General features: G+C 40.4%; 1 protein-coding gene across 1 annotated transcript in view; it reads right to left on the bottom strand.

The window, feature by feature from the left end:
• Positions 1-15,888, bottom strand: part of LOC115101078 (microtubule-associated protein 1B-like) — a 65,484-nt gene extending 49,596 nt beyond the window's left edge. Inside the window, exons 1-2 of the mRNA XM_029620260.2 lie at positions 15,654-15,888; positions 7,531-7,632 (exon numbers count right to left, since the gene is read on the bottom strand). Of these exons, the coding sequence (XP_029476120.1) occupies positions 7,531-7,632; positions 15,654-15,837 (286 nt within the window). The 5' untranslated portion in view covers positions 15,838-15,888. The remainder of the gene's footprint in view (positions 1-7,530; positions 7,633-15,653) is intronic.
• Between the last annotated feature and the right edge of the window lie 309 nt (positions 15,889-16,197).

Below are 16,197 nucleotides of genomic sequence, written 5' to 3'. Positions count from 1 at the left end.
TCACTGATTCTCCCTATTCCTGATTTATTCTGTGGAACCTAAACCTTTCAGCAATAACTAGTGGTTTTGGTGAAAAGTGTCCTTTCGGGTATTGTGCACAAACTGTCATTCTGTTACTAAACTTTGCATCTCTACTGTTCTTCAAGTAAATGTATTTTTGTAAGATGTTCTGTAGAAATGGTTAAAAGTAGTCATTGTGCATAGACTTGTATAGTTTGTTTAACTTTGCAATCGTTTGGTTTTGGTTGGACATACATTTTAAAGTGAAAAATATGAGTCTCGGTGTCACTCCGTTATCATGGCATTGCCCAGGATTCAATTGTTTTTATTAACCATAAGTGATAACGCTGTTAGTATGGTAGGCTTTTGATGTTTTCAAAGCTTTTAAATGAGGATCCACATGAGAACAGATGCACTTGCTTAATTATGTTTGTTAATAATTGTGTTTATTGGGGAAGCGGTGTTAAAACCAGGCCAATTTCCAGCACAATGAAGACAGTTTAAAAGCACACCAGCATAGTACATTTCTCAACATGGATAACACCATCATTTATACACCATGCAAAATGGTAATGACATTTCTAGTCAATTATCTCCTAGGAGCATATTATTTATTTATATCATATCTAATTACATTTTTGATTGTGGGGAATACTAGATGAGAAGCTTCTCATAAATCATCCTTACTATGTTATAAGACTTTACACAGCTTATTATTCTCTCCCTCCACATTGTAAAAAAGCCAACTTCACCAACTTCTTAATCAGCGTAATTTTGCAAGTTGAGTGGACTTCAGAAGGACAAGAATATGAGATAATGTGTTAGTGTCAACAAACTCCGCTCAAAATCAGCTGAATTTAAACAATTTTGTTGAGTGAAATTACGAATTCATGTTTGCTTAAAACAACTCAACCTTTTCCACTATCATATTTCCCAGCATGCTATCTTGCAGGTTGATATTCAGAATTGCTTGTTTCAATATCTGTGTTTTTGCATGTACTTTGATTGGTTGATTAATCGTATGCTACACAAACATAAATAACATCGATTTTTTTCTAATCTGTTAGTAGAAGGACTTATTGCACCTGTTACTGAGATGGCTTTTTCAGTTTATATCATTAAGGTAGTCTCAATAAGCAATATAGTTGGATATCCACTCTGTGGCTGAATTCCAATAGGAAATACACATCACTTTGCAAGCAAGCATAATGCCATTTTTCTAAACCAAGAGTTTCAACCCACTGTGTTAGGGTGTAACTCTCAAAGAAAAGCCTTATGATAAATGTAATGTCATAAAGTGTTTATTTTTAAAGATAACATGTTCACTTAGGCCAGGCCTGGGCAATTATTTTCCATGGTGGGCCACATTAGAATATATTTTTGCCATTGCGGGCCAGAATCATATTACAGGATTATACATAATGTGTATGACTGTGTTGACCGATATATCTACTGTAAATCGCCTCCAGATATGATACTTATTATACTTTTTTAACATGCACAGAAATAAACCACATCCATGTTCTCCTTTTGGTAGGTATTTTCATTATTACACATGCAATGAACTACACGGAGGGAAAAGTACACTGTGCATTCAGCACCACGGACAGAACCCTTGTTAACGGGCATGCACAACAACACAGGAAAGAGAGAGAGCTCAACATTACATTTAAACTACTCAACCAGTGTGGGGAGTGAAGTCTCTGATGGGCATTGACTAGAGCAGTGAAGTCAGGTATAGTTTCTGACATCGCTATGCGCAGGATTGCTGAGAGATGACCTGTGCCTTGACTTGTTATATTTCATCACTGAAAATGTATGTTCACATACATAGGTTGACCCAAACAGTACAAACATCTTCTGAGCATGACTCCTAATGTTTGGAAAGTTTTGTTCATCGAGAGATGCATAGAACCTTATCAGTGACATTGTTTTGAATAGCTCTCCAATCACGGCATCAGACTGAAGATCGATAAGCTCAAGTTGCAGGTCAGTGGGAGCGTTATCCACATTGAAGGTGAAAGGAGAGGAAACCAACAGCATGTAATTTTCCAACACTGAGAAAACTTACCGTTCAAAGCACGCAGCAGCGATGTATACTTCTTCCGCTGGTCATCTGACAGGGAACAGACTAGTAGTGTCGGAAGGTGGGTGAGATTGTTGGCTTCTACTTGGTCGGTCAGGAGGAGTCATTTTCCCTTGAAGGCTTTGACAAGGATGTGCAAAAAGGCCCTTCCCTTGTAGTTCGGAATTCAGTTCATTCATGAGGGCCATGATTTGCACGGTGAAGGCAGAAACAGCCAACCATTCTTTATCTTGCAGTTGAGGGAAATCCACATATTTTCCTTTCATTTGCAAAAACTCAGCAATCTCCGACTTCAGGTCCCAAACCCTTTCAAGTGCCTTCCCCAAACTCAGCCATCTACTGTTTGTGTGGTAGGGGAGATCTGCATGACCCGACTCTGTCTCTTCTAACAGTGAGACAAACTGCCTGTGGTTTAAAGATTTTGCTCTTATGAAGTTTACCACTTTAGTGACTGTATCCACAACATGGCTCATTTTCAGAACACATTTACAGAGCACCTCCTGATGAATAATGCAATGCAGGAAAAGCATTTTCTGATCTGGGTTCAGCTCAGCTACTTGATCTTGTATCATTTTCAAAAGGCCAATGTTTTTTCCTGCCAAGTTTGGTCACCCATCAGTGGTCAGACTGGATAACTTTTCACAACTCAGTCCCAGCATTGCCACACACTTACTAACGTCCTCCAACAAATATTTCCCTGTGGTCTTCATTAACTGCACTGAAGCAAGCTTCTCTGTAATTTCAAAGTCTGGGGTTAGGCCTCGTAAGAATATCAACAACCACAAAATAATTTACCTTGTCTTTCAACTGCTGTTCCATATTCTCTGCAATGTCCTCAACATGCCGTTTCACTGTTCGTCTTAACAGGGAAACATTTTCAAACTGCTATCTTGTCGGGGCAAAGTATTGCTGCAGAGTCAATTAAACATTATTTCATGAATTCGCCCTCAGCAATTGGCTTGCTATGTCTAGCAATTTTGTGGGACAGTACATACAGTTGAGGTCGGAAGTTTACATACACCTTATCCAAATACATTTAAACTCCAGTTTTTCACAATTCAAGACATTTAATCCTAGTAAAAATTCCCTGTCTTAGGTCAGTTAGGATCACCATTTTATTTTAAGAATGTGAAATGTCAGAATAATAGTAGAGAGAATGATTTATTTCAGATTTTATTTCTTTCATCACATTCCCAATTAGTATTTGGTAGCATTGCCTTTACATTGTTTAACTTGGGTCAAACGTTTTGGGTAGCCTTCCACAAGCTTCCCACAATAAGTTGGGTGAATTTTGGCCCATTCCTCCTGACAGTGCTGGTGTAACTGAGTCAGGTTTGTAGGCCTCCTTGCTCGCACATGCTTTTTCAGTTCTGCCTACACATTTTCTATGGGATTGAGGTCAGGGCTTTGTGAGGGCCACTCCAATACCTTGACTTTATTGTCCTTAAGCCATTTTGCCACAACTTTGGAAGTATGCTTGTGGTCATTGTCCATTTGGAAGACCCATTTGCGACCAAGCTTTAACTTCCTGACGGATGTCTTGAGATGTTGCTTCAATATATCCACGTCATTTTCCTACCTCATGATGCCATTCTTTTGTGAAGTGCACCAGCCCCTCCTGCAGCAAAGTACCCCCACAACATGATGCTGCCACCCCCGTGCATCATGGTTTGGATGGTGTTCTTCGGCTTGCAAGCCTCCCCCTTTTTCCTCCAAACATAACAATAGCCATTATGGCCAAACAGTTTTATTTTTGTTTCATCAGACCAGAGGACATTTCTCCAAAAAGTACGATCTTTGCCCCATTTGCAGTTGCAAACCGTAGTCTTGCTTTTTTATGGTGGTTTTGGAGCAGTGGCTTCTTCCTTCCTGAGCAGCCTTTCAGGTTATGTCAATATAGGACTCATTATACTGTGGATATAGATACTTTTGTACATGTTTCCTCCAGGATCTTCACACGGTCCTTTTCTGTTGTTCTGGGATTGATTTGCACTTTTCACACCAAAGTACGTTCATCTCTAGGAGACAGAATGCGTCTCCTTCCGGAGCGGTATGACGGCTGCGTGGTCCCATGGTGTTTATACTTGCGTACTATTGTTTGTACAGATGAACGTGGTACCTTCAGGCGTTTGGAAATTGATCCCGAGGATGAACCAGACTTGTGGGGGTCTACAGTTTTTTTTCTGAGGTCTTAGCTGATTTCTTTTGATTTTCCCATGATGTCAAGCAAAGAGGCACTGAGTTTGAAGGTAGGCCTTGAAATACATCCACAGGTACTTCTCCAATTGACTCAAATGATGTCAATTAGCCTATCAGAAGCATCTAAAGCCATGACATAATTTTCTGGAATTTTCCAAGCTGTTTAAAGGCACAGTCAACTTAGTGTATGTAAACTTCTGACCCACTGGAATTGTGATACAGTGAATTATAAGTGAAATAATCTGTCCGTAAACAATTGTTGGAAAAATGACTTGTGTCATGCACAAAGTAGATGTCCTAACCTACTTGCCAAAACTATAGTTTGTTAACAAGAAATGTGTGGAGTAGTTGAAAAACGAGTTTTAATGACTCCTACCTAAACTTCCAACTTCAACTGTAGCTAGCTCTCGCAATTCCGTTGTTTAATGAATGCAGTTTTGTGAAACGTCCTTACTGCTTTTGCAAATGAGAAAGCAACTCTGCACTTGATGCACTTGCCGTCTGCTCAGAAGACATATTCCTATATTTCTCTGCATGCCTCATCTGGAAGTGTCGGGACAAATTGTAGTCTTTCAAGACAGCAATGCTCTCTTTGCACCCTTAGCACACAGCTTTCCCTGACACCTCAATAAGGACATATTTCTATGTCCACTCTTGCTGGAACACCCTACATTCATTGTCTACTTTCCTTTTCTTTGAAATCTTTGAAAAACAAATTTTTGCGCAATTTATAGCTAGCTACTATTTGTAACTGTGACGTGTGTTAGCCTGTCGTGTGTCACTGTCTGTCCTCGTGCAGTTGTTTATATGTTCCTTAAAAATAAATGTCCCACAAACCATGGGAGTTAAATCATTACACAAAGGCAAGTATTCAATGGGCTTTTAATTTGAATAACAAATATTTTTCTCAAAACTTTAGTAAACCAAATTATTTTTGTGATCTGAGCATGATTCCATTGGCCATATTGAAAGTTGCAGTCCACATATAGCCCGCAGGCCAACCTTTGCCCAGGCTTGACTTAGGCACTCGCTTGGTGATGGCTAAAGTACTACAATGCATCGAATACAACAATGCTGTCTCTGTCGCTAAACAAATACAGGCATGGGCGGTAACTACAATTCACTGGAAAGGCACTCTGGGAAATATGTAAATAAGGTAGAATACATTCTCAAGTTGAATTGTTTGTTCACTTAACCTGAAATTCAAAGTTGAGTGAACATACAATTTAACTTGATAATGTATGTTGGGTCAGCTATATGCCCAAATGTTGAGCCAACTCACAATTCTATTGCAGCTGGTTACATTACGGGGCGGCAGGGTATTCTAGTGGTTAGAGCGTTGGACTAGTAACCGAAAGGTTGCAAGTTCATATCCCCGAGCTGACAAGGTACAAATCTGTCATTCTGCCCGTGAACAGTCAGTTAACCCACTGTTCCTAGGCTGTCATTGAAAATAAGAATTTGTTACAGCCTAGTAAAATTAAAAAATGACAATCCTATGTTGAATCAACTTCAATGCTATTTTATTGAGCAAACCCACAATCATATTGTACGTTGAATCAACATGTTTATTTTTTCTTCTTTTTAAACTTTTTTCTTTTTACAGTGCATCCCTCTCTTCCCTCCTTTTATTGTGAGACCCAGGCTACTGAGGAGTTCATCTGACTCTCATTCCCCCAACTCCCTCCTTCTATCCCTCCCTCCATCAGTCATTGTGAGGCCCAGACCCAGGCCACTGGGGGGGTTCATCGAGCTAATTACCCACGGTTCTCCTGTGCATCTGCACCCGGGCCGCGTTGCTCGGCAACAACACACACACAGAGAGGAAGAGAGGGCGAGGCTGGAGGAGAGAAAGAGAGCGAGAGGGATAACAGGAGGAATAAAGAGGAGGACAGTTCACCTCACTTAAAGGCTTTTATGCTCAGTGAGGTGAAAGTAAAATGGCTACTGACCCCTGCTGTGTCACTGTTTAGTGGTCGACATTAGAAGTGTATTTTGACTAGACACACAGCTAGAATCCACACAGCTAGAATCCAGGTTCGACCACTATGGTAATAAATGGCTTTGGTTTTCATCTATATTTAGCATCTATTTTGGTTTGTTTGTGAGGATTTCATATTATTTGAATGTAGCATGACTCAATGTATTCCACTGCATCCACCAAGGATATCCCAACATCACACAATCATTGGCAAGAATAAACTAAACAAATTGAATATGCAAACCTCTAGGTATGTAAATATACAAACTGCTGCTGATTCACCGGCTGTCAGTTGACAATGACACAACCGAAGGTCAGAGAGGTCAGATCATAAAGGCAAACACACACACAAACAAACACACTTGTTTTTCTATCCTCATGGTGACTTAAAATTGATTTCCATTCAAAAACCCTATTTTCCCTAAACCCTAAACCTTAACCTGTAACCCTAACTCCTAAACCTAACCCCTTGCCCTAACCCTAATTGTAACCCTAAACCTAACCCCTAAGCTTAAAATAGCCTTTGTACTCGTGGAGATGTGGGAAATGTTCTCTTCCAAGGATAGTAAAAATATGAATCTATGTATACTGTCTAGGTACAGTTCAAACTTACACCAGGTAGGTGTGTGCTTGTAATCAACACAAACCACGACACCTGCCATCTATTCTCTTTTGGCTGGAGCCATCAGCCCAATGGGCAGCCTAGCTGATCATGACCTGTATGGGTTATACTTTACAATACAGAGACAATATTCCATAGTAATAAAAGCTGTATATTGCAATGTAATAACATGGATATTAGGTAGATTATCCCTATGGAATAAGGCCTATAAAATGGGACCCCTTGTGAAGCTAAAAGGTCGGCTGCACGTCTGTTCCCGGTCAAGGTCACCCTGTCCACTGTGATGCCACATGTCCTGCTAGCTATTAGTCTATCAGGACCACTGCTTTATTGCCCACTCTATAGGGAGACAACCAAGCTCACTTCTGACACTACAGATCCAGAGACACATAATACAATCACAGACAGCACAGAGATCACACACTAAACACTGCTGGGCGTTACTGCACCTAGTACCTGACGAAGGAGAGAGAGTTAGAAGGAGAGAAAGAGCAAGAGAGAGAGAGAGAGAGCGAGAGGCATCCTCTGAAAATGTAAAGAAGTGAAGTATAGGGTGAATATCCAACATTAAACACGCATAGACTGTAAAGTTGCCAATGGTGCGTTGTCACATCTTCACGTTTGTTTTGTGCTTGACCTTACCTCGTACGTCTGCAGAGAAACGGGCTGAATGTCTGGAGACAAAGAGCTTGAGTTCTTGGTCTAGGTTACAGTCGATGAGGTTGGTGTCCCATGAGCGAATCCCTGCACGGAAAACAAAACAAAAAGATTGAGGAACAGAAAGACATCAGTGCAAAAACCCACTTCTTCTATCACTAGGCTAGCCAGGCAGAGGCTAGCACACTATGAATATTCCCCATGCATGTTGCATCAAGGGCCATCCCAGCTAGCAGGTAACATTGTGAGAACCATATGTTTCTTAGAGCTTGGTGAGAGCGTGGTTGTCCTATGTTTAATTTGCATACCTTCCCATAATGTTCTGGGAATGCTGCAGGATACCCAGCTAGCACATAATGTTCTAAGAAACATATGGTTCTCAGAACATTAAGTGGGAATTGCAGTACCTCAGCATAACGTTTCCTTCACGTTTCCTCATGGTTTTATTTAAAGTAATGTTCTCAAAATGTTTAGAGAATGTTAAGAAACATCATTCTTCTGTGAGAATTTCAGTCCTTCAGCATAATGTTTTCTACAGGTTTCCTCATGGTTCTATTTAAAGTCATGCTTTCAGAACATTAAGAAAACGTTCCATAAAAAAACACAAGAAAACATTAGTAATGTTCTAGGAATGTTATTTAAAAACATTTACATTCCGTTCTCAGCATCAACAAAACTCTCTCTATCCTCTATCTTGTTAAGTGTGCCGAGGTGTGTTGGCTGTGCCCACTAATTGGCCCATCCTGATCTTAATGAGCACTTGTTTCCTTTGAAATAGGGTCTGTTTGAATAGACTAAAATGAACAGCTATGTATGCGTTAAAACAACATGTCATGCTAGCTCCATCCAGCGGACTAATTCCATTGATAGAGAACAGGAGATCATAGATTTGAATCTCACTGACGCCGTGCCACAATAAAAAATAAATATGTTTGCATAATTAATGCCTAAGCATATGAATTTCCATGTGTCCTATCTGTGCCTGGAGTTCAAAACAGTTAACCTAAGCTAGCAGTGTTATTGAAAGACTCATTGAAACATGTTCTCAGAACTTTATTTAATTACCTTCAAATAACTTGTAATTTGTGTTCTCAGAAGGTAAATAAAACATCATAGGAAAGTAAAACGTTCTCAGAATCTCCCTTGCTTTGGTGTGCAGCAGTGATTGTTTTGGATTTGAATGTCTTTTGATGCCAGTGTAGCTGTATATTGGTTTAGGCATAATGATGTTTGAGGCAGGACATACAGTGCCTTCGGAAAGCATTCAGAACCCATGACTTTTTCCACATTTTGTTATGTTGCAGCCTTATTCTAAGATTGATGTGTTTTTCCAGCAATCTACACACAATACCCCATAATGACAAAGCAAAAACAGTAAAAAAAAAAAATGTTTGCAAATTTATATATATATAAAAAAAAAACAGAAATACATTGTTTATTTACAACATAAAATGAACATTCTCAGAACAGGCTAAATATTCACTTCTGTTCTCAGAACGTTGAAAAAACATTCAGTTTTACAGGTCAGGAAACTAATGGCTTCATTCCCAGAACCAATAGGGAACCAAAAATGTACATTCCCACAACTTCCAAGGAACCAAATGTGTTAGCTGGGTTGGCAACAGGTCCAGATTTGTTCAAATTATAAGTTTCAATGTTGTCACCAGCATCTATTAAACATTGGTCTCACTCTTCCAGTTCATTGGGTCTGTCCTGGAATTAAAATATACCATTTGGCATGAGAGAGGAAATCTATAAATGGAAATATCTATAAGTGCTTTACTTCGGTTTGCCAAGTGCTTTGGGTGGTGCTGCTGGCCAAGGCTGAGCCATGATAACCAGGATTATGTTGTTGTTTATCATCTCTCATTGGTACTGCTGCTTAAATACATATACATATATATATATACATATATATATATATATATGTAAGCAGCAGTGCCAAGGAGAGATTATTCTACAATGTAGAAAATAGTACAAATAAAGAAAATTGTAGAATACTAGTGAAGACAGCAAAACTATGAAATAACACATTATGTAGTAACCAAAAAAGTTACCAGCTTCATGAGGTAGTCACCTGGAATGCATTTCAATTAACAGGTGTGCCTGGTTAAAAGGTAATATGTGGAATTGCTTTCCTTCTTAATAATGCATTTGAGCCAATCAGTTGTGTTGTTACAAGGTGGGGGTGGTATACAGAAGATAGCCCTATTTGGTAAAAGACAAAATCCATATTATGGCAAGAACAGGTCAAATAAGCAAAGGGAAACGACAGTCACTCATTACTTTGAGGACGTGGTACCGAAGTGGGGACCACAATCAGCAGAAATGCTCAAGAGCGCCACCATAGAGGTTGATAAACCTCAAACTTTCATTAAAATTGACATACAATATACTGAATTAAAGCTACACTCGTTGTGAATCTATCGACCAAGTCAGATTTGTAAAATGCTTTTCGGGGAAAGCATGAGAAGCTATTATCTGATACCATGCACCCTCAAAATACTGCACCGTCACCTAAAACTACAGATTTTGCGTTAGCCGTCGCAAACGAAAACGCTGAAATAAAATATAAAACATTCATTACCTTTGACGAGCTTCTTTCTTGGCACTCCTAGATGTCCCATAAACATCATTTAGGGTCTTTTTTCGATTAAATCGGTCCATATATAGCCTAGATTTCGAGCTACGACTCCGTCGCGAGTAAAGAAAAAAAAATAGCATTTCATAACGTAACGTAATTTTTTTAAATTCAAAAAGTCGACGATAAATTTTCACAAAACACTTCGAAATACTTTTGTAATGCAACTTTAGGTATTAGTACACGTTAATAAGCGATAAAATTCCTCAGGAGGCGATGTGAAATGATTAGCTTGTCTGTGGAGAAAATTATGTCTTGAAAAGGGCGAACCAAAATCTGGGCGGGGACAGTAGGAAAGGAGTTCCCTTGTTTCGGTTAGACCAAGAATCAATTGCGCGACAAATGACGTGACTCTAGACAACCTGGGGAAGCTGTAGCCAATGAAAACTCGGCTCTATGTAATTCTGTTCGCTTTGAACAATTGCCTGTAGTCGCGGAAGAATATATTTTTCCATTTTCAGTGAACAGATTTTCATGCACTATTCGATGAAACGCACGTTCTGTAAATGCCACAGGCGTGATTTAAACAGTTTTGGAAACGTCTGAGTGTTTTCTATCCACACACACTAATCATATGCATATACTATATTCCTGGCATGAATAGCAGGGCGCTGAAATGTTGCGCGATTTTTAACAAAAAGCTGCGAAAATCTGCTTGAATTCTGAACTTCCCTAAGAGGTTTTAAGACATGAAGGTCAGTCAATCCGGAACATTTCAAGAACTTTGAAAGTTTCTTCAAGTGCAGTCGCAAAAACCATCAAGCGCGATAATGAAACTAGCTCTCATGAGGACCGTCACAAGAAAGGAAGACCCAGAGTTACTTCTTCTGCAGAGGATAAGTTCATTAGAGTTAACTGCACCTCAAATTGAAGCCGAAATAAATACTTCATACAGTTCAAATAACAGACACATCTCAGCATCCACTGTTCAGTGGAGACTGTGTGAATCAGGCCTTCGTAGTTGAATTACTGCAACAACAAAAAAACACTACTTAAGGACACCAATGAGAAGAAGACACTTGTTTGGGCCAAGAAACACGAGCAATAGACATTAGACCAGTGTAAATCTATCCTTTGGTCTGATAAGTCTAAATTTGAGATTCTTGGTTCCAACCGCCATGTCTTTGTGAGACGCAGAGTAGGTGAATGGATGATCTCTGCATGTGTGGTTCCCATCGTGAAACATGGAGGAGGAGGTGTGGTGGTGTGGGTGCTTTGCTGGTGACATTGTCTGTGATTTATTTAGAATTCAAGGCACACTTAACCAGCATGGCTACCACAGCATTCTGCAGTGATACGCCATCAGCTTAGTGGGACTATCATTTGTTTTTCAACAGGACAATGACCCAACACACCTCTAGGCTGTGTAAGGGCTATTTGACCAAGAAGGAGAGTGATGGCGTGCTGCATCAGATGACCTGGCCTACACAATCACCTGACCTCAACCCAATTGAGATGGTTTGGAATGAGTTGGACTGCAGAGTGAAGGAAAAGCAGCCAACATGTGCTCAGCATATGTGGGTACTCCTTCAAGACTGTTGGAAAAGCATTCCAGGTGAAGCTGGTTGAGAGAATGCCAAAGCTGTCATCAAGGCAAAGGGTGGGTACTTTGTAGAATCTAAAATCTTAAATATATTTAGATTTGTTTAAAACTTTTTTTGGTTACTACGTGATTCCATATGTGTTATTTCATCATTTTGATGTTGTCACTATTATTCAACCATGTAGAAAATTGGTTAAAAAAAGAAAAACCCTTGAATGAGTAGCTGTGTCCAAACTTTTGACTGGTACTGTATATATATATATATACAGTGGGGCAAAAAAGTATTTAGTCAGCCACCAATTGTGCAAGTTCTCCCACTTAAAAAGATGAGAGAGGCCTGTAATTTTCATCATAGGTACACTTCAACTATGACAGACAAAATGAGAAAAATCCAGAAAATCACATTGTAGGATTTTTTATGAATTTATTTGCAAATTATGGTGGAAAATAAGTATTTGGTCACCTACAAACAAGCAAGATTTCTGGCTCTCACAGACCTGTAACTTCTTCTTTAAGAGGCTCCTCTGTCCTCCACTCGTTACCTGTATTAATGGCACCTGTTTGAACTTGTTATCAGTATAAAAGACACCTGTCCACAACCTCAAACAGTTACACTCCAAACTCCACTATGGCCAAGACCAAAGAGCTGTCAAAGGACACTAGAAACAAAATTGTAGACCTGCACCAGGCTGGGAAGACTTAATCTGCAATAGGTAAGCAGCTTGGTTTGAAGAAATCAACTGTGGTAGCAATTATTAGGAAATGGAAGACATACAAGACCACTGATAATCTCCCTCGATCTGGGGCTCCACGCAAGATCTCACCCCGTGAAGTCAAAATGATCACAGGAACGGTGAGCAAAAATCCCAGAACCACACGGGGGGACCTAGTGAATGACCTGCAGAGAGCTGGGACCAAAGTAACAAAGCCTACCATCAGTAACACACTACGCTGCCAGGGACTCAAATCCTGCAGTGCCAGACGTGTCCCCCTGCTTAAGCCAGTACATGTCCAGGCCCGTCTGAAGTTTGCTAGAGAGCATTTGGATGATCCAGAAGACGATTGGGAGAATGTCATATGGTCAGATGATACCAAAATATAACTTTTTGGTAAAAACTCAACTCGCCGTGTTTGGAGGACAAAGAATGCTGAGTTGCATCCAAAGAACACCATACCTACTGTGAAGCATGGGGGTGGAAACATCATGCTTTGGGGCTGTTTTTCTGCAAAGGGACCAGGACGACTGATCCGTGTAAAGGAAAGAATGAATGGAGCCATGTATTGTGAGATTTTGAGTGAAAACCTCCTTCCATCAGCAAGGGCATTGAAGATGAAACGTGGCTGGGTCTTTCAGCATGACAATGATCCCAAACACACCGCCCGGGCAACGAAGGAGTGGCTTCGTAAGAAGCATTTCAAGGTCCTGGAGTGGCCTAGCCAGTCTCCAGATCTCAACCCCATAGAAAATCTTTGGAGGGAGTTGAAAGTCCATGTTGCCCAGCAACAGCCCCAAAACATCACTGCTCTAGAGGAGATCTGCATGGAGGAATGGGCCAAAATACCAGCAACAGTGTGTGAAAACCTTGTGAAGACTTACAGAAAACGTTTGACCTCTGTCATTGCCAACAAAGGGTATATAACAAAGTATTGAGATAAACTTTTGTTATTGACCAAATACGTATTTTCCACCATAATTTGCAAATAAATTCATTAAAAATCCTACAATGTGATTTTCTGGATTTTTTTACCTCATTTTCTCCGTCATAGTTGAAGTGTACCTATGATGAAAATTACAGGCCTCTCTCATCTTTTTAAGTGGGAGAACTTGCACAATTGGTGGCTGACTAAATACTTTTTTTGCCACACTGTAATACAAGACAGTAACAACATTGACCCCAAAGTGCAGATAACAACCAGTAGGCCTATAGGACAAAATAAGGTGCAACGTATTTGCAAGCAGTCTGGACACGGTCAAGTCCAGGGATAACATCATGGAGGTGATGAAGACACAAACAGTAGAACACCAAAGGGTGAAGCCTGGTCTGTGCTGATTGATTCATCAGGAGAGAAAATGCCCTGCTAGAAGATGACGAAGCATTACTGGAACTGTGTGCACAGCATGATGCAGCTGTGTCCAATTCCTGATTGATATCTGACATGACCCGTTCAAACCAGACATTAAACAACACATGCAACAAGCTAGCCAAGAACGCAACCAAACACATAATAATAACAAATGCATAAATATTATAATAGGTTTCAAAACAAATGTCTAGTTTTCCCTTTAAAATCCCTTAGGGAATTCATGTAAAGCATGCATTCTTTTAGCAAAGGCATATGAACAGATTTGCCATCATAATTCATAAATAACTCTTCAAAATATAGGCCCCATCTACTAAGCATAAACATCTTTTTTTGTGAATATGGCCTAAAATATGAACGTGTAGGATTCCATCATATGTTGTTTTTATAATCCATGCAATTCTGTTAATAGTGTGTTTATACTGTAAACAATAGAATATAGGAGAAAACCACAGCATTAATTGTCATTGATCATTCCTGTGCAGTAGGCCTCAGCAGGTTTTTCAGTGTTCCACACGTTTACGAAACATGGCGCTGTAATCCGCCCACACATTTTTTTCTACCGCCACAGTTTCTTCTTGTCATGCCAACCTGTATGACCACCCAAGGCCCAACCAATGCTGACAGACGAAACAAGCACCGTCATTCCCAAACGCCTTTATGTTTATGTTTGAATACTGCTCCCTACGACTTTCCGTAGGGACCGCAGTGCGGAGTGGGCCACGCCTACATGCCGGTGTCGGATGAGAGAGACCATGATACAGGAATGAGAAAGCAAGGATGAGGAATGGGATGGGTCCTGTTGGGGCGGGCACGGTGGATGATTTAAGATGCAGCAGCAATAGGAGTGTTATCACGCATGTACATAAAGCAACATCGTGTTCAAAATATGGAACTATTGGAGTGCGCACACCGGCCAATAAGAAGCCTAGCCTACACCCTCCTTTGTTGTTCCCATAGGCAAAATGTGACACTGTGGAACAAAAGCTGTCTCAGTAAGTGCGAATGCAAAGTGTAGCGATGCTATGTAACACCAAAAATATATATATTTTTATAGTTTAGGTGTGGGTAAAGGGCATAATATAGGCCCTGGCCCCTCTATAACAGTAGGCCTATGAATACATTTCCGACAACGAAACAACGGATGCACTAAACCAAAACATGACAAATGTATTGACGCAGGTGGTCTTATATCCTGGCCCTGATCCGCATCACATCCCCAAGAAAAGCAAAAACATGTCTCATTGACGCACAATAAGAATGCTGAATCATTCCCGAATCCCGACAGCTTTTCCACGTGTGTGACTGATTTAAAGTAACACTGCAGAATATATTATGTTATGGAAAGGTAGGCTATACCTTTCCATAACATACTATATTCTGTCCTATAGAAATGGTGTATGGAGGAAGGTGAAGGGGGGAAGGGTGTTGAGGTGTGGACCGATGCCATCTGTTTGATTTGCGTTAACCACAGATTTGCAGATACCACACTGGGATGGGCCGTGCGCGCAGCCTGCAATAACACATCACTTTAACAACAACACTATCATGTTCACGTTTTTTCTGGTTGCCCGAGAGCATCATTGTCAATAATGCCTATGGAAGTGGATACATCCAAAATTAGATAGTGTTATGCGTAAAGTAGCCGAAGTTTCAAAAGCATGGATCCAGACTTGGCGCGTGATGTAGGCCTAGGCTAGTTCTTCTCACAATATTCCAAATAAGATAGAGTATAGTTGTAGCCTATGACAAAGTATGTTGTTGCTGCCGCTACCATCATAGGCTAGCCTACCCCACATCCTCAAAATCGTAATAGGATATCCCATCCCTCAATCTTCTTACCTTTTTCTATATCGGCAATGGCACACTTCAAGTGATCCTCCGTGACCATTTCCCCAATAACCACAAGCAGGTAAAATTTGTTGTCAACAAAACGGTGCGAGAGACTCGCGGACATCGGGGATGCCATAACGTTGCTCGAGCTACTTAAAGTCTCAATATCTGCGGACTCCACAAGCGTCGCCATCCTCGCATTCACACCAGGCAGCACACACCCCTGTCCGGCTACGGAGTTGAGTGATCGTCACCAGACTTACAGTGCGCCGTGAAAGGAGTGGTCCTGCTTTTATACCCCTAGACATTGTGTCATGATTTGCAACTGGGGGAGGAGAGGGACACGATAAATCGGTGCTCTGGTGCGCTCTTGGTCCCATCCACAGCGAATCAAACTATGGGATCAATATCATGCCAAATGTTTTCACAAATGTAAATCACTTTCCACAAATGTAAATCACTTACCATAAATGTAAATCACCAATCCACAAATGTAAATCACTTTCCGCAAATGTAAATCACCAGTCCACAAATGTAAATCACCAATCGACAA

This window comes from Oncorhynchus nerka, linkage group LG19, assembly GCF_034236695.1.
Source record: "Oncorhynchus nerka isolate Pitt River linkage group LG19, Oner_Uvic_2.0, whole genome shotgun sequence".
Classification (NCBI taxonomy): Eukaryota; Metazoa; Chordata; class Actinopteri; order Salmoniformes; family Salmonidae; genus Oncorhynchus; species Oncorhynchus nerka.
The sequence above is the reverse complement of the archived record's forward strand: the minus strand, read 5'-3'. Positions and strand labels throughout refer to the sequence as shown.